At 33.5% G+C, this 25,768-nt stretch overlaps 2 protein-coding genes across 2 annotated transcripts; one reads left to right on the forward strand and one right to left on the reverse strand.

Annotated features, from left to right (window-relative positions):
* The first annotated feature begins 2,946 nt into the window (after positions 1–2,946).
* On the forward strand, positions 2,947–13,555 carry LOC125066310 (skin secretory protein xP2-like). Its single transcript, XM_047674347.1, has 6 exons — positions 2,947–2,981; positions 10,863–10,984; positions 11,319–11,442; positions 11,782–11,910; positions 12,495–12,794; positions 13,179–13,555. Exons 1-6 carry the CDS (start codon positions 2,961–2,963, stop codon positions 13,491–13,493), a joined length of 1,011 nt encoding a protein of 336 aa, XP_047530303.1. The 5' UTR covers positions 2,947–2,960; the 3' UTR covers positions 13,494–13,555.
* A 4,128-nt stretch (positions 13,556–17,683) lies between these two features.
* On the reverse strand, positions 17,684–19,669 carry LOC125066453. Its single transcript, XM_047674525.1, has one exon. It carries the CDS (start codon positions 19,667–19,669, stop codon positions 17,684–17,686), a length of 1,986 nt encoding a protein of 661 aa, XP_047530481.1.
* Between the last annotated feature and the right edge of the window lie 6,099 nt (positions 19,670–25,768).

Genomic DNA, 25,768 nt, shown 5'->3' on the forward strand with positions numbered 1-25,768 from the left:
GTACCTACCCAGACGGACTTGCACAAAGCCCTCAAAATGCAGGTTCTAATAAATAAATTAAAGGATAGTTTGTATTAGAAAAAAATTATAATAAGCATTAATTTAAAAACGCATATGTACAGCATGTCTTGTACTAGTGCGTACAAGACATGCGGGAGAATCACGTAGCCCCGAGCAGGAAAACCCTGCGTAATTAATCCATAGTTCTTGTATTATGAAAACCTAGTTCACTTCAACCCCAAAAAGACGCAAGTTTGCGCGTTAACTGCTAAAAAAACACCATTTGTCGTATCTCCACGATTCGAGAACATTCCGTTAGCCGCTACAGCTAGTATCGGAATACTTGGCGTTGATGTTTCGAGTCTCGTTCAGTTCCGCGGTCAATTGGAAGGCAAAGCCAAATTGGCATCAAAAAAGCTTGGTGTGCTCAGCAAGGCAAGACAGTATTTCACGTCGGCCCATCGTCTAAGACTATACAAGGCGCAAATTCGGCCTCACATGGAATACTGCTCTCACCTCTGGGCGGGTGCTCCCCAGTACCAGCTCCTTCCATTTGACCGTATCCAACGTAGAGCGGCTCGAATTATCGACGATCAAGCCCTTTCCGATCTGCTTGATCCTTTGGCTTTGCGTAGAGATGTTGGATCGCTCTGCATCTTCTACAGAATTTATCACGGGGAATGTTCCGAGGAATTGTTCGAATTAATCCCGGCTGCTGAATTTCACCTTCGGACATCTCGTCAAAATTCCAAATATCACCCGCACCACCTAGATGTCCGAAAATCCACAACAGCGCGATTTTTAAGACATTTTCTGCCTCGCACAACCACTCTGTGGAACCAGCTTTCGCCGGCGGTTTTTCCGAACCGATACGACTTGGGAACCTTCAAGAAAAGAGCGTACTCTTTCCTGAAAGGCCGGCAACGCACCTGCAAGCCCCCCGGTGTTGCAGATGTCCATGGGCGGTGGTAGTCACTTTCCATCAGGTGAGCCTCCTGCTCGTTTGCCACCTTATGACATAAAAAAAAAAAAAAAAAAAATGTTTTATTTATCTATAATATGTAAAGATAAAATAGATAAATCATAATTACGCATACAATATATATTTATCGGCTGTCATTCATAACAATTAAATAATTGTTTAAGTAAGTTTGAGGGGGTGACTAAACGTGTCTGATGAGATGCAGATTGCCGAAACGTTCCCGCTCTACTCCTGCGCATAGAACACCTATTACAAAAAGCTCGTAGAAGCATATCGTTACATGTCGGAAATTGCACCAATCAGGGATTTTGATTCTATATATTTCGGGAGTAATAAGTAGTATATCTGTAAAGACTGTAAAAGAATGTGATTGTATGTAAAAACTTTATGCTAAAATAATTAATAATTGGTTTACTATGTAACATAATTGTTTACCATGAAAACAGAAATTAAAACGTTAAGCATATGATACGATACGAACGACCTTTTGCTCTTAAGCGGTATAAATGTTTCCAGTCCATCTCTCTACGCAAAAAAAAATATATCAATTAGTAACGCCGTAATTCCGTTGAGGAAGTACAAACCGAGAAACACATAATTATAATAAATAAACAAGTAAGCACTTCTGGGTAGGTACCACCCACTCATCAGGTATTCTTCCACCAAACAGAAATATTTAGTATTGCTGTGTTCGGGTATGAAGGGTGAGTGAGCTAGTGTAACTATGGCACAAGGGAATTATAATCTTAGTTACGTAGTTAGTGGCGCATTAACGATATAAGGAATGGTTAATATTTTTTAGTGCTAATGTCTATGGGCGGTGGTAAGTACTTACCAACAGGCTTGGTCGTCCGCCTATCTATATTATAAAAAAATAACAATATATACATCTAGTATATATCTGTATTCTTTATTGAATAAACAGTGAAATGGCAGGAAGAGAGATTTGAATTTAATTAAAATGTAGAGCTGAGACTCAAAACTCGTTCAGAACATTTTGTATTCAACGAGGTATCTGAAGATACTTTTAGCACTTTACTATTCAAGAGTGCATGCCTTATACGAGCCGTTTCCGGTTAATAATATAAGTAAAAAAATCTTCCGATTTATGTAGATTTCCCTACGCCAAACATTACTTAAAATAGTCTTCAAAAACTCAGAGCGTATCTGAATTGAGCATCAATTTTGGCTCACAAGAAAACATTTTCATCGAATCATACATAAACAAAAAAAAAATTATTAAAGAAATGTTCATTAATATAAAAAATAACAAGACTGTTATTATTTAACACGTTCGCTGCGGCATCATTTTTTTATTTTTTCCATTCCTTCGGTACGGGGCGTTTAAGATCTCGTATGAAAACTATCATAATACCGGTACGGGGCTAGACCCTGTATTAGACCCTGTAACGTTTAAGAAACTAAAACTTGATGTGATGTGATGCTATGATATTATCGAATTTTATTTCTTCAGTGCGGTACATGGTCAAGGAGACCCCTTATTAAGTAGGTTCACAATAGTATTCTGTTTTCAATAGGCATCATGTAAATATATTTACCACTTTCCTACAATATATCAAATAGACGTCACGGCCTCCGGACGACAGAGAGGTCTATGATTTTCTTAGCCGCACCGTAAGGAAGATGCATACGAGGCGCATTAGACCTCGTTCCGCATTGAACGTGTTAACAATTATTTATAATATAAAAAAGGAGGTTACCTTCATGTACTTGTAACTGTGTAACTTAGTGTCATTTTCTTATCTGTGGAGCCATCTTTCAGGAAGACATACAACTATGATTAATTAGTCGTCCGTCAATATAGCAATGTTGCCATAGTTCATTTATATCAGCTGATTTCTCGGGGCGCAAGGGATTGCATCCCCTGTTCGATAATAAATAAACTAAAATCAGTGAAAGGCCCGCACGAAAGGTATATAAGGGGCCAGCGCGCGCACCGCGCCTCCGACTTGACGACATGACGGCGTTAGTGAGATTGGTACGTTTTATTGTTCTAAATTTGATTTTTATTTTTTTTTTAATTTTAAGGGAAAGGAAGATAATCAAAAAAAGATTCATTGGTTCTTTTAGAAATATAAATAGTAATAATATAATAAAAATATTATTAATATGAAGAACATTATTTAAACACAATTGTTTGTTTATTATTATTATTTTTGATAATCATTCCTTAAAAATATATATATATTTTTTATAATTTTTCGGTACAAAAAATATCTATGTCAACATCAAATGAGATATAAATCGCCTGAGACTTTTTTTTAACTTTGATTGAAACTCCTTGACATAATAATCGTGTAAGTGTGTCCGTGTAAAAGTGAATTTCTTATTAACCGATTAGTGATAGCATCTGTAAGTGATAGTGAATTAGGTTCCCTCTGTGATAATGAAAGTGTAACGATAGTGTTTGAAATTGTGCAACAATATTACTATATAAAATAGGGCAAAGTGTTAGAAGAGAATTTATGCATTGGGTTCCGTACTTATTTCTAGTAGTTAAGTTAATTATTAGACGTTTCTTTCAAAGGCATAAGGGCTTTATTAGAACCATAATTTAACGTACATTTATATGCGAATATTCCTTTGACGTATTAATTTAATTAACAACTTAATTGTCTCAATTTCTTATCGTTATAGTTGATTTGTTTAAATATTATATTGTAGTTGATTAATTGTTTTTATTTTATTTGTTTCCGCTGTCTGAACGCACAAAAAAACTCCAAGGCGTATTTCAAACATGGTTACAATGCGTAAAATTGTTTTGGTTTTTATTTAATAATTGGCTTTTTATAGAAACCGTGAGTGACTTACGACGTTATTACTTTATGTGAAGTTTACAAGTACAATGTATTATTACAATGTTTTGATTCATATCAACATTTGTTCATACAAATACCTGTAAATTACAAATTTTAGAAGTATATGTATATGTACACTGAAAACTATAATAGGTACAAGTACACAGAAAGCAAGATTTGAGCAATAAATGTGTCATGTTGAAACGTTACATGACTGCACAAACGTTGCAAAAAATCAATCTTGAATTACATATCGTAAACAAGTTCGGTACAAAAATAAGTTGCAGGGAAATACAATAAGTCTGATTTTATAAATACCTTTTATTTTTAACGTATCTTATGCTTAGTATTTATATAGAAACTTACAATTATTTTCATTGTAACTGATGTAGATCAACTTCATTGTAAATTCTAGAAGACTATACCTATTTAAAGAAAAAGATTTTCCATTGTATCAGGTATAGAAAATATAATATAATATGATAAATTTCAAATAATGGTTTACTTTCAAGTCACTTATCAAATTTAATTTCAAGTGTATCTTAATAAATTACTTAAATTTAATTATCAGTTATATAAAGACATCCTTAACCATTACACTTCAATTTCGTATAGTGAAAACTATTAAACTTAGCTATTAAAATAGTTCACACTAATTTAATCTAAGAGTTTAATTCGGTCATCTCTCCTTGATGTATACAAGTTAAGAGATAGAAATCTCTGTCGTCTTGCTATACTTACTAAACATAGTGCTTTTTTGCAACAACATATAAATTGTGACATTCCAAACACGACCTTGTTATTATATTTAATTGAACATTATATAAAGATATTAAAACAAAAAAATATATATCCATTTGCCTTTTAAATCTATAAAAAATGACAAAATAATTAAAAATTCCAATACAAGGTGATCGTGTGTACATAATTCATTCAATATACTTTTCCATAACGATAAAAAGTTTCAGAATAGCCACTTCTTGTTTATCAGTACATTATCTACCTTATTTTGATTATATACGGCTCATTTTTAAACAAAGGCAGTGTTGCTTGATTTATGTGTAGGGTAGCCAATTGCCAGGTATTTCGAGGTCTTATTGTCGCATACCTTCATAAAAGTGACGGGTTTATTAATTAAAGTAAAAAATATATCGCTATTACATGCAAATAAATAAATAAGTATGCGCGTTAGCCAGGGTCATCTTTTCGGGTTGGGTACAGAGTTGAATCCTTTACTGAACGTTTCAAAGTGGGGTACTCCTATTACAGAAAATATATTTGTTATTTAGTCTCTGTATATGTACGTGGCAGAAAGCAAGTCCAATCAGGCATTTCCGATACGATTTATATTATTATTTGGTTACGAATTTAATAAGAGTATCTTATTATTAATTATTTGTTTTAATTATAGCAAACATTATATTTTTTTTAGATTAAATATCGAAGGTTTGACAATTCTGAACCACACGCAAAATTCTATTATTGTACATTAAATTTATTTGCTAATATTTTTATAAGCCGGAATTTTTAAGTGCCTATTTGTATATAATAAAAACAAAATAATATCTTGTATGCTTTTAACTCTAAACATAGAACGACAAAAGATATCTGACTTGTTCTACAGACTATAATATAATTATATTATGATTGCCCATTCTCGTATTTGAACTAGAATATAAGTAATAATTATCATCATAATTAATTGCTTAGTTACAATTTATAATTATATCCATAATATGATATGATGAAATAAATATTTTTAAAACTGGCAACCCTGTAAAACGTACGTAACTCAACTGTCCGTCGGTTGCGTGAATGATATTAACCATTAGTTTCGGATATACTACGATGGCACAACTGAAATAAATAGTGCGTTACTGGCAGAAAGTACTGACGTCTTTATCAAATTGAAATGCTGATAAAAAAATATTGACCTATTTTCGTTAAAATTGTATTGCATTATCATTTAGTAATTTATAAATAATTTGTAGTACAATATACAAATACGGCTTGAAATAAATGTAAATGATATACGTTTGTGAAAGTAAATTAATCTTATGTAGGTAGTAATACAATTTTTTATCATTCTTTAAATATATTTTTAAAAGTTTGTTTTAAAAATACTTTACTTTCGACCAAGTTCAGATCTGAAACAAATTGAATATCAATGTCAATAAATCAATGAATATTCTATCAAAATATATATTTACATTGGCAATGTTGTTAAACATAATTTTATTTTAAATGAGTCCCTTAACTAAATTAAATTTACTCGCTGCCCGGTTTCATACTGGTAAAATTTATACAAAGTCATGCTACAACCCACGTGGTTGGAGTTAAAATATACGTGGGAGAACCCGCGTGGAGCAGCTATTATTATAATATAGATAGAGACTGTCAAGGAAATATTAGTTATCTAAGCACGTGTTGCCTACTACTAACAAATTGACAGTTTAACATGATCGAAACGAAACGTTCAGTCGTCCTGATATACAAACACAGCATCCAGTTGCAATTCGGTTAAAGTTGGATCCGAAGATAATCGGGATCGTATTGTATCCGATATAAGTAGAACTGGTCCTCAGTTACAATTAAGCTGGCGTTAATTATTTAAATAGTCGCAGTTTATCGACTATATTGAAGAACGTATCATTACCGTTATAAGTCATTAGAATTGGCCCCCAAGTCATGCAATGCAGAAAACTTCGCATTATTCATGTTATCCTTGACTTCGGTTAGGAACTGTTTGTACTTTATGTCACGGATATAACATAAACTAATTTCGTGATTCAAGTCATTGAATGATTTCGATGAAAATCAACGTTGATAGTTGTGAATATAGAATGATCTTTATAAATAATAAAATGTTTAAAAAATGCAGGGTGGTTAGTGAGAATGTTGTTATATTTATATAAAAATTGAATTTAATGACGATTAAGTACGCCGCTGGATTCGCCAAGCAAAAGACAGGATTGAATGGAAATCTTTAGATTAGGCCTTTGTCGGAAGACAAGCTGTAGTAGATTAACGACCTTGAGCATATATTTAACTTCAAAAACTTAGACCACTTTCAAGAAGTTTTTTTTTTAATATAATTATTTGTTTAAATAGGAACAGCAATAATGGCTTTATTATTATTATTATTATAAGTACGCTGCTCTAACTTAAATGATTAAGTCAATGATTGACATCTTAGATGTCATGTTTTGTATTTGAAATGTCCAATCTCAGCAGAATCATTGTTCGTGAATGACGTTATTAATATCGTACTAACTATGGTGCTTCTTATCATTCTGTTGCACATAATTTGTAATCTAAACGTTTCACTTCTTATAATTCAACAAAATTGAAAGTTTTGCTAGTATTTTTGAAACCAAATGAAGGAAAGGGATAGCAATATTTGGCTAATTTTAGTATTATTAATATACAGCTTCACTAAAATCAATCAAACATGTAATATGTCATCCTTCATTAATATGGCTGATCAACAATGGTCCTACTTATAGTCTGTGATAGATGCGTCAGAGCATGCCTTGTAACCCACCATTCATCACCTATTCAACTGCTTAGAGCACTTAGTATTACAGTGTTGCGATTCGAAAGGTGATTGAACCAGTGTAATCAAATGCATAACATCTTAGTAGTCAAGGTTGATGGTCCTTTGAGTGTGTAAGTGGTATTACAGTGCCAATGTATGTATGGAGTTATGTTATATCTAAGGAATGCACTAAGTATTAAAAGCATAATTTTAAGGTAGGTGGATTACATCTGGATCCAGTTGTAATTCCACACCGCCCTGCACTACCGGTAATTAGATACTCTAGGAATTGTAGGGTCTCCATCAAATATGCAGTATGACGGAAAAGTCTATTTCACATCATACGTCATTATCGTAATAAGAAAATTAGTAGTACTCGTTCAATTAATCAATAGGTTATATTCATAAATATTAATTAAAATTACATATATGTATGTCAAATGTTTATTTTTATAGTATCAGATAGGTTCGTTTTGTTGTTAATAAAAAATCCTTATTTGTATGGCGGGGCACATTCGAAGCTTCACAAAAGATTTATACTAAATCACATAGATATAACAGATTAATGATTACTTAAATATTTTAGTATAAAAAAAAAATATTGTAAGTAAAATTTTTAAAGGTTTTTTTTGTTTTTGGTTCCTTTTACGGAATCATGACCTGACATTCAACGAATTTTTAAAAAGTCAAAACTTCAAGTTGTCAGACATATCCCGTTTGTCATACTTTCGTGGTCGCCGGTGACAGGCCGCTGAACCGTGGCCTCTAACGAGACTACTTTCCGATTCGACGCCCTTTGTATAAATTATTTTACAAATTATATCACAGACAAAGAGCTTTGTTATTGGATATAGATTTTAGTTTAAAAAAAACTCTCGGGTTGGGTCTTACTAATAACTTCCGGGTTAATAGTCTTATCAAGGATATGTTAGGTTACTATTAAAACATGATATTTAAACATATATATATATGTAAAAGCAACAATAATATTACCTGTTGTTTTATTATATTTATCTGACATATTTACTTAAAAAATATTAAATAAAAAATCCATAAGTGGTTACAATGTCATGGTTGACAGATGACAATGATCATTCCTTTCCACCTATAAATTTAATTCAATTAATAATTTTAATTTTTTTTTATTCATTTTCTGCATAAAACATAAAAAAATAGTTTAATCAATCATACGAGAGTCCGTATTTATAAATATAAATTATTGACAGTGAAGATTTTAGCATCGGCTTGGAAATAAATACAGATTCAGGCGTAAAATTAATATACGTCAAAGTTCAAAAATAGACTTTAAGAACGGTTTTTTGCTTACGGCTATTTTAAGCCTAACGACTTTATAGCCTTGGCAATTGAGGATTTTAAAGCTAATTAAATGTTTATAATATATAATATACCTACTAAGTTAGTGTATAAGTAGAATATATAATAGAAACAGTTGCAATGTTAAAATTCATTGTGAAACGACGATTCAATACGACTTGTAAAGGCATAAAGTTTATTTTGATTATTATTTGGAATAATTGTTTTAATCTACATATAATATTTAATTTATATATCGTTAATTAAAGCGGAATTTGCATGACATATTTAATACGATTTACGACATATACATTATACAGCGAGGAGAAAAAATTATTTTTTATATAATTGCAGATATTGATTTTGTAATTGTCATAAAATACATTAAAATATGTTTGTCAAGATTATATTTCTGATAATTAATTACCTTAAGTATTAAATAACTAATCATAATGAAGGAAAGATTGTGCACGTACTGTATTGCTCGTTTGTATTTAATTTTTTAATAGCTTGTCTATCTGTCAGTGTGCAATGTAAATTTATTTCTTTAATTTTTCTTTCATAAATAAGATTTCTTTACGTATATTTTTTTCACAGATAATAAATTTTCCCGACATTATAAAGTGGTTCTTTTAATTTACTTAATAAACATATCTTTAAAATACTCTTGCACCAACTCCTAAACACGTGCCAATCGCCATTTTACTAAGATTTTTTTTTATTTGCAACAGCGGAACAAGGTCGGTTGGTAATCGTACTAAATATTTTAGCAGGTAACATTATCACGATATTTATACAAGCAGATATAAAGTAATAGACTGTTTCTGTGGCAAAATTGTGTTCATTGTGCGTGTAAAATGTTTCCCAACCTTAAGAAATACGCTATTTGTAGATTCTGTTGAGCAAAATTGCGGAAACGAAAGTTCGTATAATTAACTCATAGCGATACTCGCGACAGGCTTCACTTGATTCATTTGTTTAATAATAATGATTATTAATAATATAAGAAAATATTTCATTGGTTTTAACTTGACGACCTCCGTGGTCGAGTAGTATGTACACCGGTTTCCATGAGTACGCCACTTCGAGGGTTCGATTCCCGGCCGTCTTGGGTCTGGGCGTTTATGGTACCGTCGTTACTTCTGATGCGTGCTCGTGCTTGAGCTACTTACATTGGGATCAGAGTAACGTATGTTGTCCAATATTTATATTTCTATTTTATTCTTTAAATAATTAACCATTTATGATCAGCGCCTTTCCGGACACTCATGACATATTTTCTACTTAGCATTGTTTTGTTCCGGTTAAGGGGTGAGTGAGCCAGTGTAACTACAGATACAAGAGTCATAATATCGTTTTCAAGCTTGGCGGTGTTAATTGGTTAATATTTCCTCGTTCCCTTACCTGTAGTAAATTAAAACAAAATTGGATTACTAAGAAAATATTCACAAAACACACTTACTTCATCTTTTTATGACATTGGTTGGCGGACGAGTATATGACCCACCTGATGGTAAGTGGTCACCACCTCCCATAGACAAAGGGCTGTAACAAATGTTAACCATTCCTTACATCACCTATGCGCCACCAACCTTCGGAAGTAAGATGTAATGTCCCTTGTGCCTATAATTACACTGGCTCACTAACCCTTCTAACCGGAACACAACAATACAAAATACTGTTATTTGGCGGTAGAATATCTGATGAGCGGGTGGTACCTACCCAGACGGGCTTGCACAAAGCCCTACCACCAAGTAAATCTATATTTAATTTAAAGTGAACAGTGTATTAACAAACTAGTTATAAGTAACGAGACGAGTATTTTATTTCGTTAAGTGAAATATTTTCGAATTCACATAACGTATGTACATCAATACGATGTCAAAAATTTAAAAATATTATCACATCCATCCATTAGTCTATTTGATGGAGAATTACCACGAAGGTTTGCATTAAATAGAGTATAAAAAAAGTCATTAATTTTAATACTATATTTGAACAGGTCCTAGACTCTAATTGCGGGTAACCTGAACCCGAATTAAAAACTTTATAAGGAAACATTCACTCCACTAAGCCCTTTTTGTTTTTGTTTTTAATTTTAAATTATTTAAACTGTTTTAAATTTAAAATTTTAGGATTACTCTAGACATATACTCATCAATTTCTTTAAATTAAATATTTTTATCAAAATCAATTTGATGTTTTCCAGGCTATCCTTGCAATATGCGCGTGCGCGCACGCTCAGTACGCGGAAGAGCGAGCGCCGCGGTACATCGCCTCGGAGCCAAAAGTCGCTCCTACGCCTGTGCCCATACTTAAACAAATTAACAGGTAACAAATTCATTATGAATAATTTATCTATAAATCGATACCTATACATTAATTGTGTTTAGATTCTTTATTTTATTTCTATTTTTGGTATAACGCATATCAGACGTCAACCAATGGCTTAACGCGCTTTCTAATGAACGAAAGTCAAAGTCAAATTGAAAAATCTCTAGTTACACCTGATTGTCAAAAATTTACCATAGTGTAACACTGCCAGCAGCAGCAGAAAACCCCATAACTCTTCTCTTCGAGATTTTGAACAAGATATTGGATTAAACGCAGAACCTTGGAACTGTAGCAGCCTCACAACAAACTGACAAATTGTTTCTAATTCCAGGCACAATGAAGACGGCTCCTACACATATGGATATGAAGCCGCAGATGGTTCCTTCAAAATTGAGACCAAGTCGCCAAGCGGAGAAGTCAAGGGAAAATACGGCTACAAGGACGACACGGGAAAGGTTAATCTCAGTTTACCTTTATTTTTTCTGCTAATTGTATTTAAATTATTTACGTGTACTTTAAAACGAGCTAATAAGTTTTTAGCTACAAAATTTTCATTTTGACTGTCACTAAATTCTATATTTTCTTTTATTCATAAATTAAATAAGGCTAATTTACAATATACAACAATATATGCGTGATGTCAATAAAATACTGCTTATCGTCGATAATCTATTAAAAATGTTTAATATTAGGGTAAAAAATATTGATATTAAAATTTGATTTAAGGTAAATACATCAGCCATAAAAACCAGAAGAGGAAAAAATAAATACGAATGTTTTATTTAATTTTTCAGGTCCGCGTTATCGAATACGGAGCCAACAAATACGGTTTCCAGCCAGCAGGCGAGGGCATCACCGTCGCGCCTCCCACCCTCGTCGATGAATCCACACGGGACGAAGGCCTAAGACCTGGCAAGGGACAGGTATTACTTTTACAGTAGTTTTAAAACTAAAACATTTTTATCATAAATAAAATATATTCCAAGATTATTTCATCACTGAAGTGTTAAAAAGTGCTGAAGTATATAATGCTATATTCTTAGGGATAACCTCTTGGCACTATTGGCACATTATGATCTCCTATAATAGCGGATAACTTTTTTAAATTAAAAATTGTTCTTGTATTCCAACAATCGGTATTGAATATCAAGAGAATTAGCACTAGAACACATCAACACACTCACGAAGTCACAACCCTTACACAAAATGAATATATTTTTTAACTTAACAAATATAACTAAGACATATTGTAAGCACGAACGTCACCCATACTAATGCACGCCGACAATAATAATCATTTAACGTGGAGGGGCGCATCTTCGTGAGTGAATTTACATTTTTCATAAGAAATTATATTTACAAAAAATATATAGTCATTCATTTAAATGAATCTCATTATATATATATTAAGGTCTTTTTTATTTATTTATTTTTAATTATTTCAAAAAATTATAATCAACTGTTAAGTGATCATTAAACATAAAAACAATATTAAAATTATTTTTAGAACGGACGTTCTCAGTATCGCGAACAGTCTGTCGATTACGACTATGAGGATTCCGCACCGGCGCCTACCCCGCGCCCCGCACCTCGGCCTGCACCCCGCCCCGCCCCGCAACCCGCCTACCGCGCACCCCCTCAACAGCAATACAGACCTGCCCCTCAACCACAAGAACAATACAGACCTGCCCCACAACCGCAGGAACAGTACAGATCTGCCCCACAACAGCAACAACAATACAGACCTGCCCCACAGCCTCAGCAACAGTACAGACCTGCCCCACAACAGTCTCCCACACCTCCTAAGGTACACCTTCATATATCTATATACTAGACTGTAAAACTTTAAAAAACACACCTATAGTTGTATTTTCTTGTATAATTGAAGCCGCACTATCGGAATGGGTGGTCTAAGAATGCAAATTGCAGATCTGATCCTAACCCATTGGGCTATTGCCACTTCTAGCACTGGCTTTATGATTAATTGCACGGATAAATGGGGAAATTAGTGACTCCTTAAAAATACATTGCTATTATTCTTTGAAAAATCTATTAAAATACTCTATTCTAATTTATAATTCAGTCACTTCATTAGTTTATTTAAATTTCTTTAGGTCTGCATACACACACACACTGCAAAGAAATAACTTTATTATTTTACTTTAATACTAAATCGTGTAAAACAATGTAGCCGGCGTTCTTCGCGGGAGCGGCCCCGGTACCAGCCGAAGACAACTTCTTCAACCCTGAGCCAAGCCAGCCGAGACAGCAGCAGTACAGGCCCAAACAGGACTTCAGACCTGCCCCTCAGCCCCAGCAGTTCTCCCCCAAGCACACACAAGTGGATTTCAACCAGGACTTCAATTCAGCTCCTCAATCTCAACCGCGTTACCAATCGAACCAGAGGAGTCAACCGTTTTCGATGTTAGATCAACTTCTAAAGGAGTATGCTCTCCCTCAGGGAGGAGCCGCACCCCTTCACGATATTACGTTCGGATCGTACTAGTTCGAATAATCGATTACATTTTGTAAATATGTAGTGTACTTTTAATTAAACGAATTTTTAAATTATATCCTGTTTTACTGACTCTTTAATACAAGCAAGTCATTTTAATACAAAAATAAATTAATTAAAAAGTTATTTTTTAATAAATCTAATTTGTTTATTCTTTAATTATAATCATTCAACAAAATTGGCAACTTAATAAACAGTTGAAACTGGGTTTGAGAACAAAAATCCTATGCTAAATGCAGTGACCGAAAAACTTTACAAAATGTCTACCATATAAAACAAAATTTGGTCTTGGAGGAACGCACGAATTAAAACACTCGGAGTTAAACTCAAATCATAATTGATTTCTACCTAGATCTTTATAATCTATAATAATATTATCATTGCGTAAGTAAAGTCACTGTCTGTCTGTATGTTACACTGAAGATAATTTGATTAATTTCGGTTTGAAGCAAACTTGAATTCCAAGCAAAGAAATGAACTTTTTATATCTAACGAAAGCCGCGGGCGAAAATATAAAATTGACTATATAAAAATATTTTTTGACACTATTAGAATTACAATTTTAGCACCTTTCATGATAAAGTTCTTTATATTATCCACTTTGTTGAAACTCACCATCATTCGATTCCGGAAAATATTTTAATGCAAAAAACGACTTCAAATAACACTCTATTCCAAAACAAATTAATAATAATTAATAAAATAAATAATTGCGTCTTCTAAAACTTAATAATCAACTTACTTTTTCTACTCATCAATATGTACGTACGAACTATGAGTTTACCACGCGAGAAGATAGGTAGGTACCTACCCACTTTAAATCTAACTCAACACGTACCTATGAATAACAAACATAGATCAAAATATATTTAAGAGTTCTCCTAAGTAAAATGAAATCAAAAATATTACAATACTTAAAAGTCGATTTACGATAATATAATGTAGTTACAATTATTTAGTTAGTTTTGGACTCCTCCTTTTTGAAGTCGGTTAAAAATAGTTTTCAAAACGCATCATGGCTTTAGTTAGTAACATATAAAGTCTGAAGTAAAATAATAAGTAATATTATTCAATGTCAAATCTTAATATAGTGCACTGAAATGGCGCAATACATCTAACAAAACACTCTATTGTTATGAATGTTTTAACTAAAGCACCGCGAGGCCGTGGGATCGATTCCCATGAATAAAATGAACAATAACGATATGTATAGAGTTTTCTCATAACGTTGTGTAATATGTGTACGATAACTCATGATATGCACGTGAACAGATAACAAGAAGTGCTTTAACAACGGATAAAGTGATTATGTCTCTATGTTCTTACACACCTAAACATCTAAACCCTTTTCAAAAATAATAATTCTCTATAGTTATATAAGTGTCAGTGTAAACGAAGTTTAATACTTCATTATATCGAGTATATCGAGAGATTCATAATAATTTAAATCTTAATTTTTTTTTATATTGGGGGCCATTTAAATATATTTTTTATAGAACAGGTTGAAGGTACAAATGGGTTATCTGGTGGTAAGTGAACACTATATCGCTCATAGACTGACATTGTAAGAAATATTAATCATTATTTACATCTTGGAAACTAATGTATCTGTATCTGTATTACTCATTCAACCTTCAAACGAAACACAGGTTTAGCGTTAGAAACGACAAACACAGCAATTACTTTTGGTTATTACTTGAAAGGAAATCGACGCTCTTCTTATCATCTAAATAAATAAATAAATATTGGACAACATCACATACATTACTCTGATCCCAATGTAGTAGCTAAAGCACTTGTTTTATGGAAAATCAGAAGTAACGACGGTACCACAAACACCCAGATCCAAGACAACATAGAAAATTAATGAACTCTTTCTGCATCGACTCGGCTGGGAATCGTACCGGGGACCTCGGAGTGGCGTACCCATGAAAACCGGTGTACACACTACTCGACCACGGACGTCGTCATCTATATAATCGTTTACCGAATAATAAGCCTTATTAATCAAAGTTTTCTTAACGTGTGATTTAAATATATTAATTGGCAAAGCTAAATATAGCATACCAATAGCTCATGAGTTAGTTGATTCTTAAAAAAATAATATTTTTAGTTTTACAATTAAAGTTTCGTATACCGAATGAAATTGTTGTAATTATCTATACTAATATTATGAATGCGTAAATAACTCCGTCTATCTGTCTGTTGCTCCTTCACAGGCATACCTCTATATCGAATTTAAAGAAATTTGATATGAAGTAAGCTTGGGCTCCAAAGGACATAAGCTAATTTTTTTCCTACCGAAGCGAAGCCGCGGGCGACAACTAAAAACCAAACATATATTAAAAGTGAAGTATATGTGAGTTCATAATGACAGCTTCTTGTTCTTTTAAAATACGTTTACTTCTTCTTAGAATACGTTTCTCTTAATAAGATGTAAAAACATTGTTTTTATAAATTGGTCTTGCTGCATAAAACATCTCGCTACATGGCCTTATCGTATAACGTTTACTCACACATACGCAATATTTGCAGCGTGAGACGGCTTTATACATTAAATCGTTAGATAACCCTTTTTTTGTAGAAAAATATATACCTATATGATTTTTTACTTTTTCATAAGCCTAGGCTTTAAAAATAGAATACGTCAATCTAAACTAATGATCGAAACTGGACAAGGATCGTTACGATTTCATGTGCCTAACTTTAATATTGGACTGATACTTAGCGGCAAGGAAAACATAGACAAGTCGAAAAAGTGATGCTACGTGTATATCCGCACAACCGAAGTGAGAGAGAGAGAGCGTATTAGAAAAAGATTTGTAATCGCCTTTTCATTAGGAGAAGAGGAGTTTGTATTCGTTTTAATTTCTTAGAGCTTTAAAATAATTACTTAAAAGCGACGTCGAATTAAATCAAAATAATACATAGAGATTTGTGTAAGTCTGTTTCAGGAGGTTTTTCAGACATTTCACCGACGAACAGCAATGCTATTGTTGTGTATCGGTTTAACTACCTATGCCATCAAAAACAATAAAAAAGAGGCTAGAATTCAAAATACAACTCATTATTTCTCTATACATACTACTTTAGATATCTCATAAATATCAAGTATCTGTCTCTCTATTTTCTGAACCTAATGTTTTGGGTACATTTGGAAAAATATTGTGCGCCTCGACTCATTCGATATATATTTTTTCGCTTCAGTTTATTATAAACGATGTGTAATGTCAGTCATGTTAGGTATGAATTAAGGCAGAGATTTTTTTTATATATTGGTCGGGTAAGACATATGACTTCACTCCACCTGATGGTAAGTGGAAGTGGAGTCCAAACGCGAAGACGACTAATACAGCCAGCAAGAATGAGCTGCATAGTTTATAGTTTAATTTACTTTCTACTGTTAATAAAATGTTTAATAAAAGGTACTTTTTACAGATTCATAACTCAAAGAAATTACATATATTTAATGTAATTTCATTTAGCCATAAATATAATAAAAGTAATAGTCATTTTAATCGCTTGAATCTGTGTTCCACTTTGATGTATCATAATTATCTATGTATTGCGTCTCGTGAGACAAGTGTGGGCGTTTTAGTACGACATGCTACTGGAAACAATGGAAATTGTGGTCGCAAAATATTACACACATTCATTTGTCGTTCATGTTGCTTTACTTGCAAAATAGCAAAATTAACCAAGTTTTATCTAAGTAGGTCCGATCGTTGTTTGTTTTATTTATATGGTTGTTTTCTGGTATTAAAATTGGTTATACGACAAAAATTTTATGTGTAATGTATTAAATGTTTATAAAATTGTTGACTTGGGAATATGTTTAACTTAAGAATGTTTCAATGAAACTATTCTAGTTTTTTCTGCGTAAGCTTTATCTTTAAGTGAACCAACTGAAAGATAAACAAACATTAAAAGTGTTCAATTTGACTTCTATATCGTTCACTATAAGTATAATCTGCAGTCAAGGCCCTTTGAAGTATTACTATGAACTGTTTAAAAAACAAAAATGGAATTGGGAAGGGCATTAAAAATTCAAAATTAATAAAAAAAAACTTTATCTACAGTATAAAAACATTTCTACGATCTATGTATATAATATTCACATTTGAGTGTAAAATTAAAGATTAATACTTTTGACTCTAGTTCTATCGTATCACTTGAAATAATTAGTTTCCATGTGTAGGTTTTGGATTTGTAGAACCTTCTTCTCCGAGTATTTGAACATTTCTCACCTGTTTCCTCGGCGGCGCTGCGGTGGTCAGCTCCGTCGCTGGAGGTGTCGTGGGCACATAATCAGGATTGATGGCCAAAAGTAACATTTTAAGTAACAAAGCTTCTCGCACTTCTACAGGAAGATATTCTACGGGTTCATCTATGTGATTAGAAGCAGAACCTTGGGAATCGTAAGGACGGGAATACCGTCTCCTTGGCATGTATCTGTGACTCTCATATTGAGGATCATCGTAAGTGGATAATTGATTGGAGTATACATCTTGTCTGTATTGAGGATCGTACCTGTAGTCGTATCGTTCGTCATCCTGATAATGACGGTGCTGCTGATAAGCCTCGTGCCGATAGGATGGAGGCTGGTATGGTGGACCGGGCATGATCTGATCCATAATAGCTTGCAGGCGATGCTGTCTCATTATCAGAATATGGAGCAAGCGCTTAAAATCACGCGTACTGACTGGGGCAGATATAGAATACGTCTCACTTACCGGATCGTATCTCTGATATAACGGCTGCGGACGGTATGGATTTACATACCTTGGCTCATATCCTTGAATGGGCACACCTCTTTCATCGACCGGTATTTGAACTATTCTAGGAGCTGGGCGAATTTCGTATGGAATTGACGCAGGCTCTTGAACCGAAGCCTTTGATTGCGGAGGCTCTTTCACGTATTGCGTGTCCAATACTTTATCTTGATATTCATAATGGAGAAAGGGCCGCTGGTTGCCGATTGGAATTGGTGCACCCGGATTGTCTCTCAAATACTCTTGAGTTCTAAACTGAATCGGGGAAGGCCTATGATATATAGGTTGCTGATAAAGCCTTTCGTCTGGTTGTCTTTGTGCTGGGATATGAATTGATGGAATCGGATTCGACGTAACCACATTTTCATGGTTGAAAACTCGGCCAGTGCTTGCTTCTAATGTCGTTTCTTGATCATCCAATTGCGTATCTTGGTACTGCTGTTGAATTTTTTGTCTTGCTGCTAGTAAAGAGTGAATGGGTATAAGCCTTGGTCGTGCTGTAGTGGTTGTAAATAAAGGCCGCACTGTACCATGTGATAGATGACCACCATAGACATCAGTTGAATCATCCCCCATAGATTGCTGTAGACTCACCATGTGATGATTGGAACTCGTTCCTGCTAATTCGCGTCTAGTAGTGATAGATTTGTTAACGTCTGGCTCTTTTTCGATAACATGCTCATAAACTGGTTTCAATGTTTGCGGTGTAGCTGTAGTGGTTTGTTTTGTAATAAGATCATCTTTCACTGTCACCGGCACTGGCTTTGATAACTGCGTTCGTGTTTTAATTGCATCCTCTTTCCTGTACAAATTTATAATACTGGCTGTTGTTTCTTCACGATTTTGTTTATCAGTAGTCATTTCCACTGGCACTCGGGTAGAACTGGAACCCGGTCTTCGTCGGGGTATCGCTTGTATAACAGTTCCTCTCGTAGTTGCACTGCTTCTTGTTGGATAAACGGCGGTTGCTAGAGGTCTTCGTGTGGTTGATGAGACAGTTTTATTGACTCTCACTACCATTGTTGGTGTACTAGACGTCGTACTGGTCGTAACTGGTACCGGTGTACTGTCACCCGAAGATGAATATGTCACACGTTTTATTTCACCATCATCATCGACATATCCGAACGTTCCTTTAACATTGCCTAAAACGTCTCGGCTTTCGATCTTAAACGTTCCATCGTTTGCCTCATACCCAATCGTGTAAGATCCATCTTCGTTCAATCTTCGTATCTGTTTAACTATTTCAACTTTAGTCGGATCAGCTGTTTCGCTGGCCGTGAGGATTTCTTTGGTTGAATTAATCGGTGATTCAGTAGAAGTTACATTTTCTGTCACGTTAGTAGCGGTCGCTGCTACTGTTGTAAAACAAGCGAGGAGTATAAGGAGGTTCATCTCGGTAGGACGACAGCAGCCGCATGACGGCGCTACGGCGACCGCCGCATTCACTAGTCCCCTATATAAAATAACGCCCCACTTGACTCCCTAGCGTGCGAACACCTTACGCAAACACCTCTATTGTTGTCACTTTATTATCTGAAACGGAAAATCTTTTTTCTATGCATATACTTGCGTTGTAAGATCGCAATTGTTTAATTGTCCATTCGAATAAAGTGCGTGTGCTGTGGACATTATTAAACCTATTTAATTCACTTCTTGCGTATCGAGTTCACATTAAACTAAATAATTCACCAGATGTCCATTTCAATTTTCACAATATTTTCTTTGACAGTATTCACACGGTTTCGTTCGTGCTAATTACGAATGTCTAAGAATTATGAACGAAATTTACTTTCAAGGTTCCACTCGCCTGCTTGAAATGAGCAAAGATAATGGGATCGTTGCGGTGACAGCAAAATGGGTTTTTGATAATTATTATTAAGTTTCTTGAGCTAATTTCTAGCCTATTTTAGTGCGTTTTTACTTTAAATTGTCAACAACAAATTAAAATGGATCTAAAGTTACATTACCAATATATTCTTATGACTTAAAATTTTAGTAATGTAAGTATTATATTCTATTTTCAAACTTATAATTGTTTATTGAATCATTAAATTACAACAACAACTAATATTGTTAAACCGGAGCCCTAGAATATATAATAAGCATTCTTCTCCTTGCATATAATCTTAGAAGTATATAATATATGTTTGTGTTAATTACATGAAATATTTAAGTTAGATGACGACAGGGAAGATTGATTTTTAAACCAGTAATAAATAAAGTTTTTACTCAGAAGTAAATACGTAATTCCACTCAGTTGTAGTAAATTAGTTGCTGTTACGAAGCCTTTTGTTAAATTTTTGATCATATCTGATAAATTGTAAGTTTTATTGCGACCCTTCGTTCTTACCTAAGAATGCATGTTGTTTGAATAAAATAAAGTTTTTAAGAAGTTTATACAAAATTTGACTTGGACCCGATGTCGTTCCAGTGTTTAGAGAAATTGAACTTTTACGAAAGACTGCAAGATCAAAACAGAAAAAGATAAACTTGCTGATCAGGTGTTTAATTTGTATTATATTCTAATTTACCCCAATTTAGGTGGTGTAGATAAAAATCGTTGGGAGCTAAATTCTTCTAAAAAGTCTGATTTAATACAGTATTTTAACAATAAATTCATTAAAAATAATGAACAACAATTATCAAGCTATTGACTCGACTCGAATTGACATAAAAAAATGTGTTACCAATAAATATATTGCGTTGCATGGGAACCTTATGCACTGCATTTAACTTACGCGGTAGTAAAGATTTTTGCAAGCCTATCTAGTTTTCCTCGTTGGGAAAACGTTTTTACGTTTATCCCTCACATGAATCCGGGATATATATGGGACTCGCCGGTGCCGAGGATGCCCCAGCTCACGGGAACACCCACTTCAAAACTAGTGGTACCCACTTCCACCTTACCACCACCACTGCCACCTAACCGCTTACTCTAAAACCATTACAATACCGTCCTCGTAACGTACCTGTCCTAACCGACATAATTTTTATTGCTTATATTTCTTTCCTAAGCTTAATAAAGTGTGTTGGATGTATAAATTGTACGACTGTTGTCCATATAAATAAATAAATATATAAAATCTATTAATAAATATACTGACAATAAATTTCATATTAACTTATTTAACTTTACCTGTTAAGCTGTGGCAACTGTAGTATAGCTAGTTCCGTCCAATTTAGCTTAAGAACATATAAACCTACCATATCATAGTCTTGGAACTATAGGTTATCATATTACTAAGACGAAGTCCGTCGTTGACAAGATGTCGCGGCCAACTGTCCGGCACGTATGGGGTCTGGTATAGCTCAATCTGGGCTCATATAAGTTTTTATTTTCTTTGTTATTTTAATTAAAAAGTAAAACTGATTCTTAAAACATTTAATTTAATACATATTGAGCACGATGATATTTTTTCAATGAATATCCTTATTCCTAAGCAATAAATGATGAGTTTTAAAGCGAGTTCAGATTAACAAAATCTGATGATTTTTATAAAAGTTTGCAAATTTTTCAATCGGAGAATCGTTTATCGATTTCCTATAAAGCGTGTACGTATAAAACCTCAAGACGAAATATTTTTCTGTAAAATAAAATCATTTAAACTTTATTTTAAATTCAATTAAAAGAAATATTTGGGCGGACGCGAACGCAATTTTCTAAGATCATTTCAACGTAATGATATTTTCATTATATTATTAAAATGTGTAAATGTTACAGTGAACTGCGCCATCTTTTGTTGATAAAATGAACTATTCCATGCACATTTAAACTCATAATATGTGAAGTGTGATTGTAATAACTGTGTCTTAGTGTATATTGTGTCGAATAGAGTGCACTACTTGTACATGTGAATATTATAAGTGCGGAAATATCTCTTTTACATTTTCAGGATGGTTTTGTTGAGATTTGAAGTTCAAGTATTGATTGTATTACAAACATATTATGGGGCATTCATTTATTACGTAAGACGATTTAGGGAGGAGAATCTTGCGCGGATCATGTCTTATGTTTTCTTACAAGGGGGTGGGAAGGAGTCTAGATAGTTCTTACGTAAGATCAAAAAAATGCGCAAAGTAAATTTATTTCAAAAAATTGTTTCTTTGAAACATAAAAATTAAAATAAACCAAACGTGTATTCATTTTTTCCTTTAGATTCTTACGTAATAAATATTAAACAGGGGGGAAGGGGTGGGCCTGTTCTTATTTTTTCTTATAATAGGGGCCTCCCCCTATTATAAGAAAAAATAAGGTCAAAAGCAAGGTCTAAGGCAAGTGAAAATAGTCTTACGTAATAAATGAATGACCCCTTATGTATATATATATATATATATATATATATATTGATCATATTACATACATAGTATGTATATTTTAAATATGCTATTTTGGAGTAATGATATTATTTGATTATTGTTTAAGCGTGTAATGTTTTCCTATAAATGTGTTGTCTGTGCCTTTCTTAATCTTTCTATTATTTTGATTGAGTTTAGGTATTCGCTTGCGTGTTTATGTCAAGGCAGCGTCATTACGAAACTTGTTGGGTATATGGCACCCATGTGCCATGAAAAACACGTAAAGATTTAGTCCCGCTCGTGAAGTCCTTACGGTCGTCTCGGTTGCCGTCCCATCGGATAATGAGAGAGAGGAAATTGAGAGTGTATCTGTGTCTGCACAAACACTTGTGCAGTATATGTCCGGCGTAGTTGGTTGGTCAACCTTAAGATTAGACGCCCTGGCCGAAATCGGTCGGGACAACATAATTCTTTAATGTTTTGTGGCTATTGTCTTAGTTTTTATTTTTTGATGCTATAAATATGTCTAAAGCTATATGTATGACTTGTGATGTCTATTGATATTGAGGTTATTAAACTTGCAACTGCGGCAATTTTTTATTTCTAGAACGAAAATATGGACTCTACAAAATGAAGACGAATAAGTCAGTTAAGTTAGTTTCTTTTTCGGTATATAAACGCTATAAAAACAAAAATAACTCTAAAATTTTAATTTGTCTAATATCATCTTGCGTGCTGCTGTTATTATAATAATATTTAAATATTTCATGTGTTTAATGTGCAGTAAGTCCGAATGTCAAATTTCTCGTGATGTTTTCATCATCGCCAAACACAACACGATAAACACAAAATAAGCATTTTTTTTTATGGCATTGGTTGGCGGGCGAGCATATGGGCCACCTGATGGTAAGTGGGCACCACCGCCCATAGACAAAGGCGCTGTAATATTAACCATTCCTTACATCACCTATGCGCCACCAACCTTGGGAACTAAGATGTTATATCCTCTGTGCATGTGATTACACTGGCTCACTCACCCTTCTAACCGGAACACAACAATACAGTGTACTGTTATTTGGCGGTAGAATATCTGATGAGTTGGTGGACCTACCCAGACGGGCTTGCACAAAGCCCTACCACCAAGAACATTCAGTTTTCATTCAGCATGAGTTTGAACCCGTAATCTTCGGTTGAGATGCACGCATGCATTATCGGTGAATAGCCCTGGAATCCGCAGTCCGGGTTGTTTATGCGCTTTTGCACCCAGGATTAAAACAGGTCTGGTAAGTCCTGTCTTGGTTTTTTTAATGATAACCCTTCACACCGGAACACAACAATACTGAGTTCTGCGGTATTGAACATCCGTTGAAAATGGCGACGGCATATAAACGGCTTTTATAGATACATAAGTCACGTTAACGATTTTTCCGATCATCGGAGAAATTAGTAAAAATATGTTGTAAATTTATTTTAATTTATTTAACTAGTTAGTTAGTTTTAATTCTTATAAATATAACATATTTTTTCAGGCCATTTCTGTTCATAAAAATGCCTTTGACTGCGTCCAATCTTATACCTTGAGATATTACAGTATTATTAAGATATTTATATAAATTGCTGCAAGCTTGGATTGACGTAGATTATATCAAAATATTCGTTTATTTGTACTAATTTTAAAATAAATTCATATCTCAAAACCCCAAGGTCGCTGCCTAATTTCCAAACAAATAATAATTCTCGGAATTACTATATTTATTAATTATTTTTTTTTTTCAATATATTTATGAATTCTTAAATGATTCGTTTCACTAATATATTATCCAAGTCAAAAACTATGCAATTAAGACGTAAGATCGACAAACGGGTTTATATTGAATGAATTACATTACCTAATGGGACACGGCCTAGAAACTACAATAATCATTGCTCTGAATTCCGCATTCTTTATAACAACGTAATGAATATTACTATGATAATTAGATGACTCGGTATTTATGAGCTTCGTACACGAACGGCTCAGTTTTAATTTCCACTCTTATCTGATAGTCTTCATTTCATCAAATGCTGTATCGTCTTCGTTTTATTAAATGGTTTTAATTAATTGCATCTATTAGTGTGTGGGTTATCTTGCAACTGAATATTAAAACAGCTCCACACATTGACACATACGTGTACTGCTCCACATAACAAATTGAGCTCAAATTTTTGTTACACATTGTGGAATAACAAATATTTTTCGTTTTAAAAATATGAAAACGTTGTTTAGAATAAAACATATATTGAAAACACGGATAAATTACTAAATAGAAAAAATAATCAGCATATTGAGACATAATCAAATGAAATATAAAAATTTTAGTATTAATATTGACGAGCGAATAGTTTATGAGCGTACGTGAATTGACTTAAAAATGTATTTTGGATTTTTCAATAAATATTATACATCATATCCTATTTATGTTATATAGAATATTCTTAAATAGTAGACAACAATTTAAAGGACATTTTATTACATACTATTATAGTCAGAATTTTAATATTTAACTCTTAACCTCAAACCTCATCTCTAGATATTAGAAGATATTTGAATGGAAGCACTGATTACCAATAGCACTGCCGGCCGATAGATTGATGTTCTCGATACTAATCGTATAATATTTATTGATAACCCTTAATATGAATGTAAAAGTAAAGTTAGGTAACAAACAGCCTGTAAAAACCCCGCTGCTGGGCTAAGGCCTCCTCTCCCTTTTAAGCGACTTGAAGCTTACTCAACTACGACAATGTGGGTTGGTTTTCTTCACCGCGGATCATGAGATAAATTATAAATACAAATTAAGCATATGAATTCACTGGTGCTTGCCTCGGTCTACCATATGCTCCAATCGTTGTAAATTTGGTAAAATAGTTAGAAATTTGTTTTATTGGGCTTAAATCTATTTTATTCATTAAAAACCATTCATCATCATTAGCCAATTATAATTCACTGCTGGACATAGTCCTCTCCTAAAGTCTCACTACCTTTTTCAGGTCATCGGCCTACCTGGCTGGGGGCATTTGCCGATCCGCGGTTTCTATTCTGGGACTGATCTGTTCCGACAGCCAATATCAGTGACGGAATACAATTTTAAAAGTAAACAAAAATCACATCCTTGTATATGACACTTATACCTGTTACCGTTCTTTTGGATTTTT

Source organism: Vanessa atalanta, chromosome 9 (genome assembly GCF_905147765.1).
Source record: "Vanessa atalanta chromosome 9, ilVanAtal1.2, whole genome shotgun sequence".
Lineage (NCBI taxonomy): Eukaryota > Metazoa > Arthropoda > Insecta > Lepidoptera > Nymphalidae > Vanessa > Vanessa atalanta.

Coding starts and splice junctions, on each gene's coding strand:
- LOC125066310 (XM_047674347.1), top strand. CDS start 2,961: ATGACGGCGTTAGTGAGATTG. Junction 2,982..10,862: donor TGACGGCGTTAGTGAGATTG/GTACGTTTTATT, acceptor GATGTTTTCCAG/GCTATCCTTGCAATATGCGC. Junction 12,795..13,178: donor AGTCTCCCACACCTCCTAAG/GTACACCTTCAT, acceptor AAAACAATGTAG/CCGGCGTTCTTCGCGGGAGC.
- LOC125066453 (XM_047674525.1), bottom strand. CDS start 19,669: ATGAACCTCCTTATACTCCTCGCTTGTTTTACAACAGTAGCAGCGACC.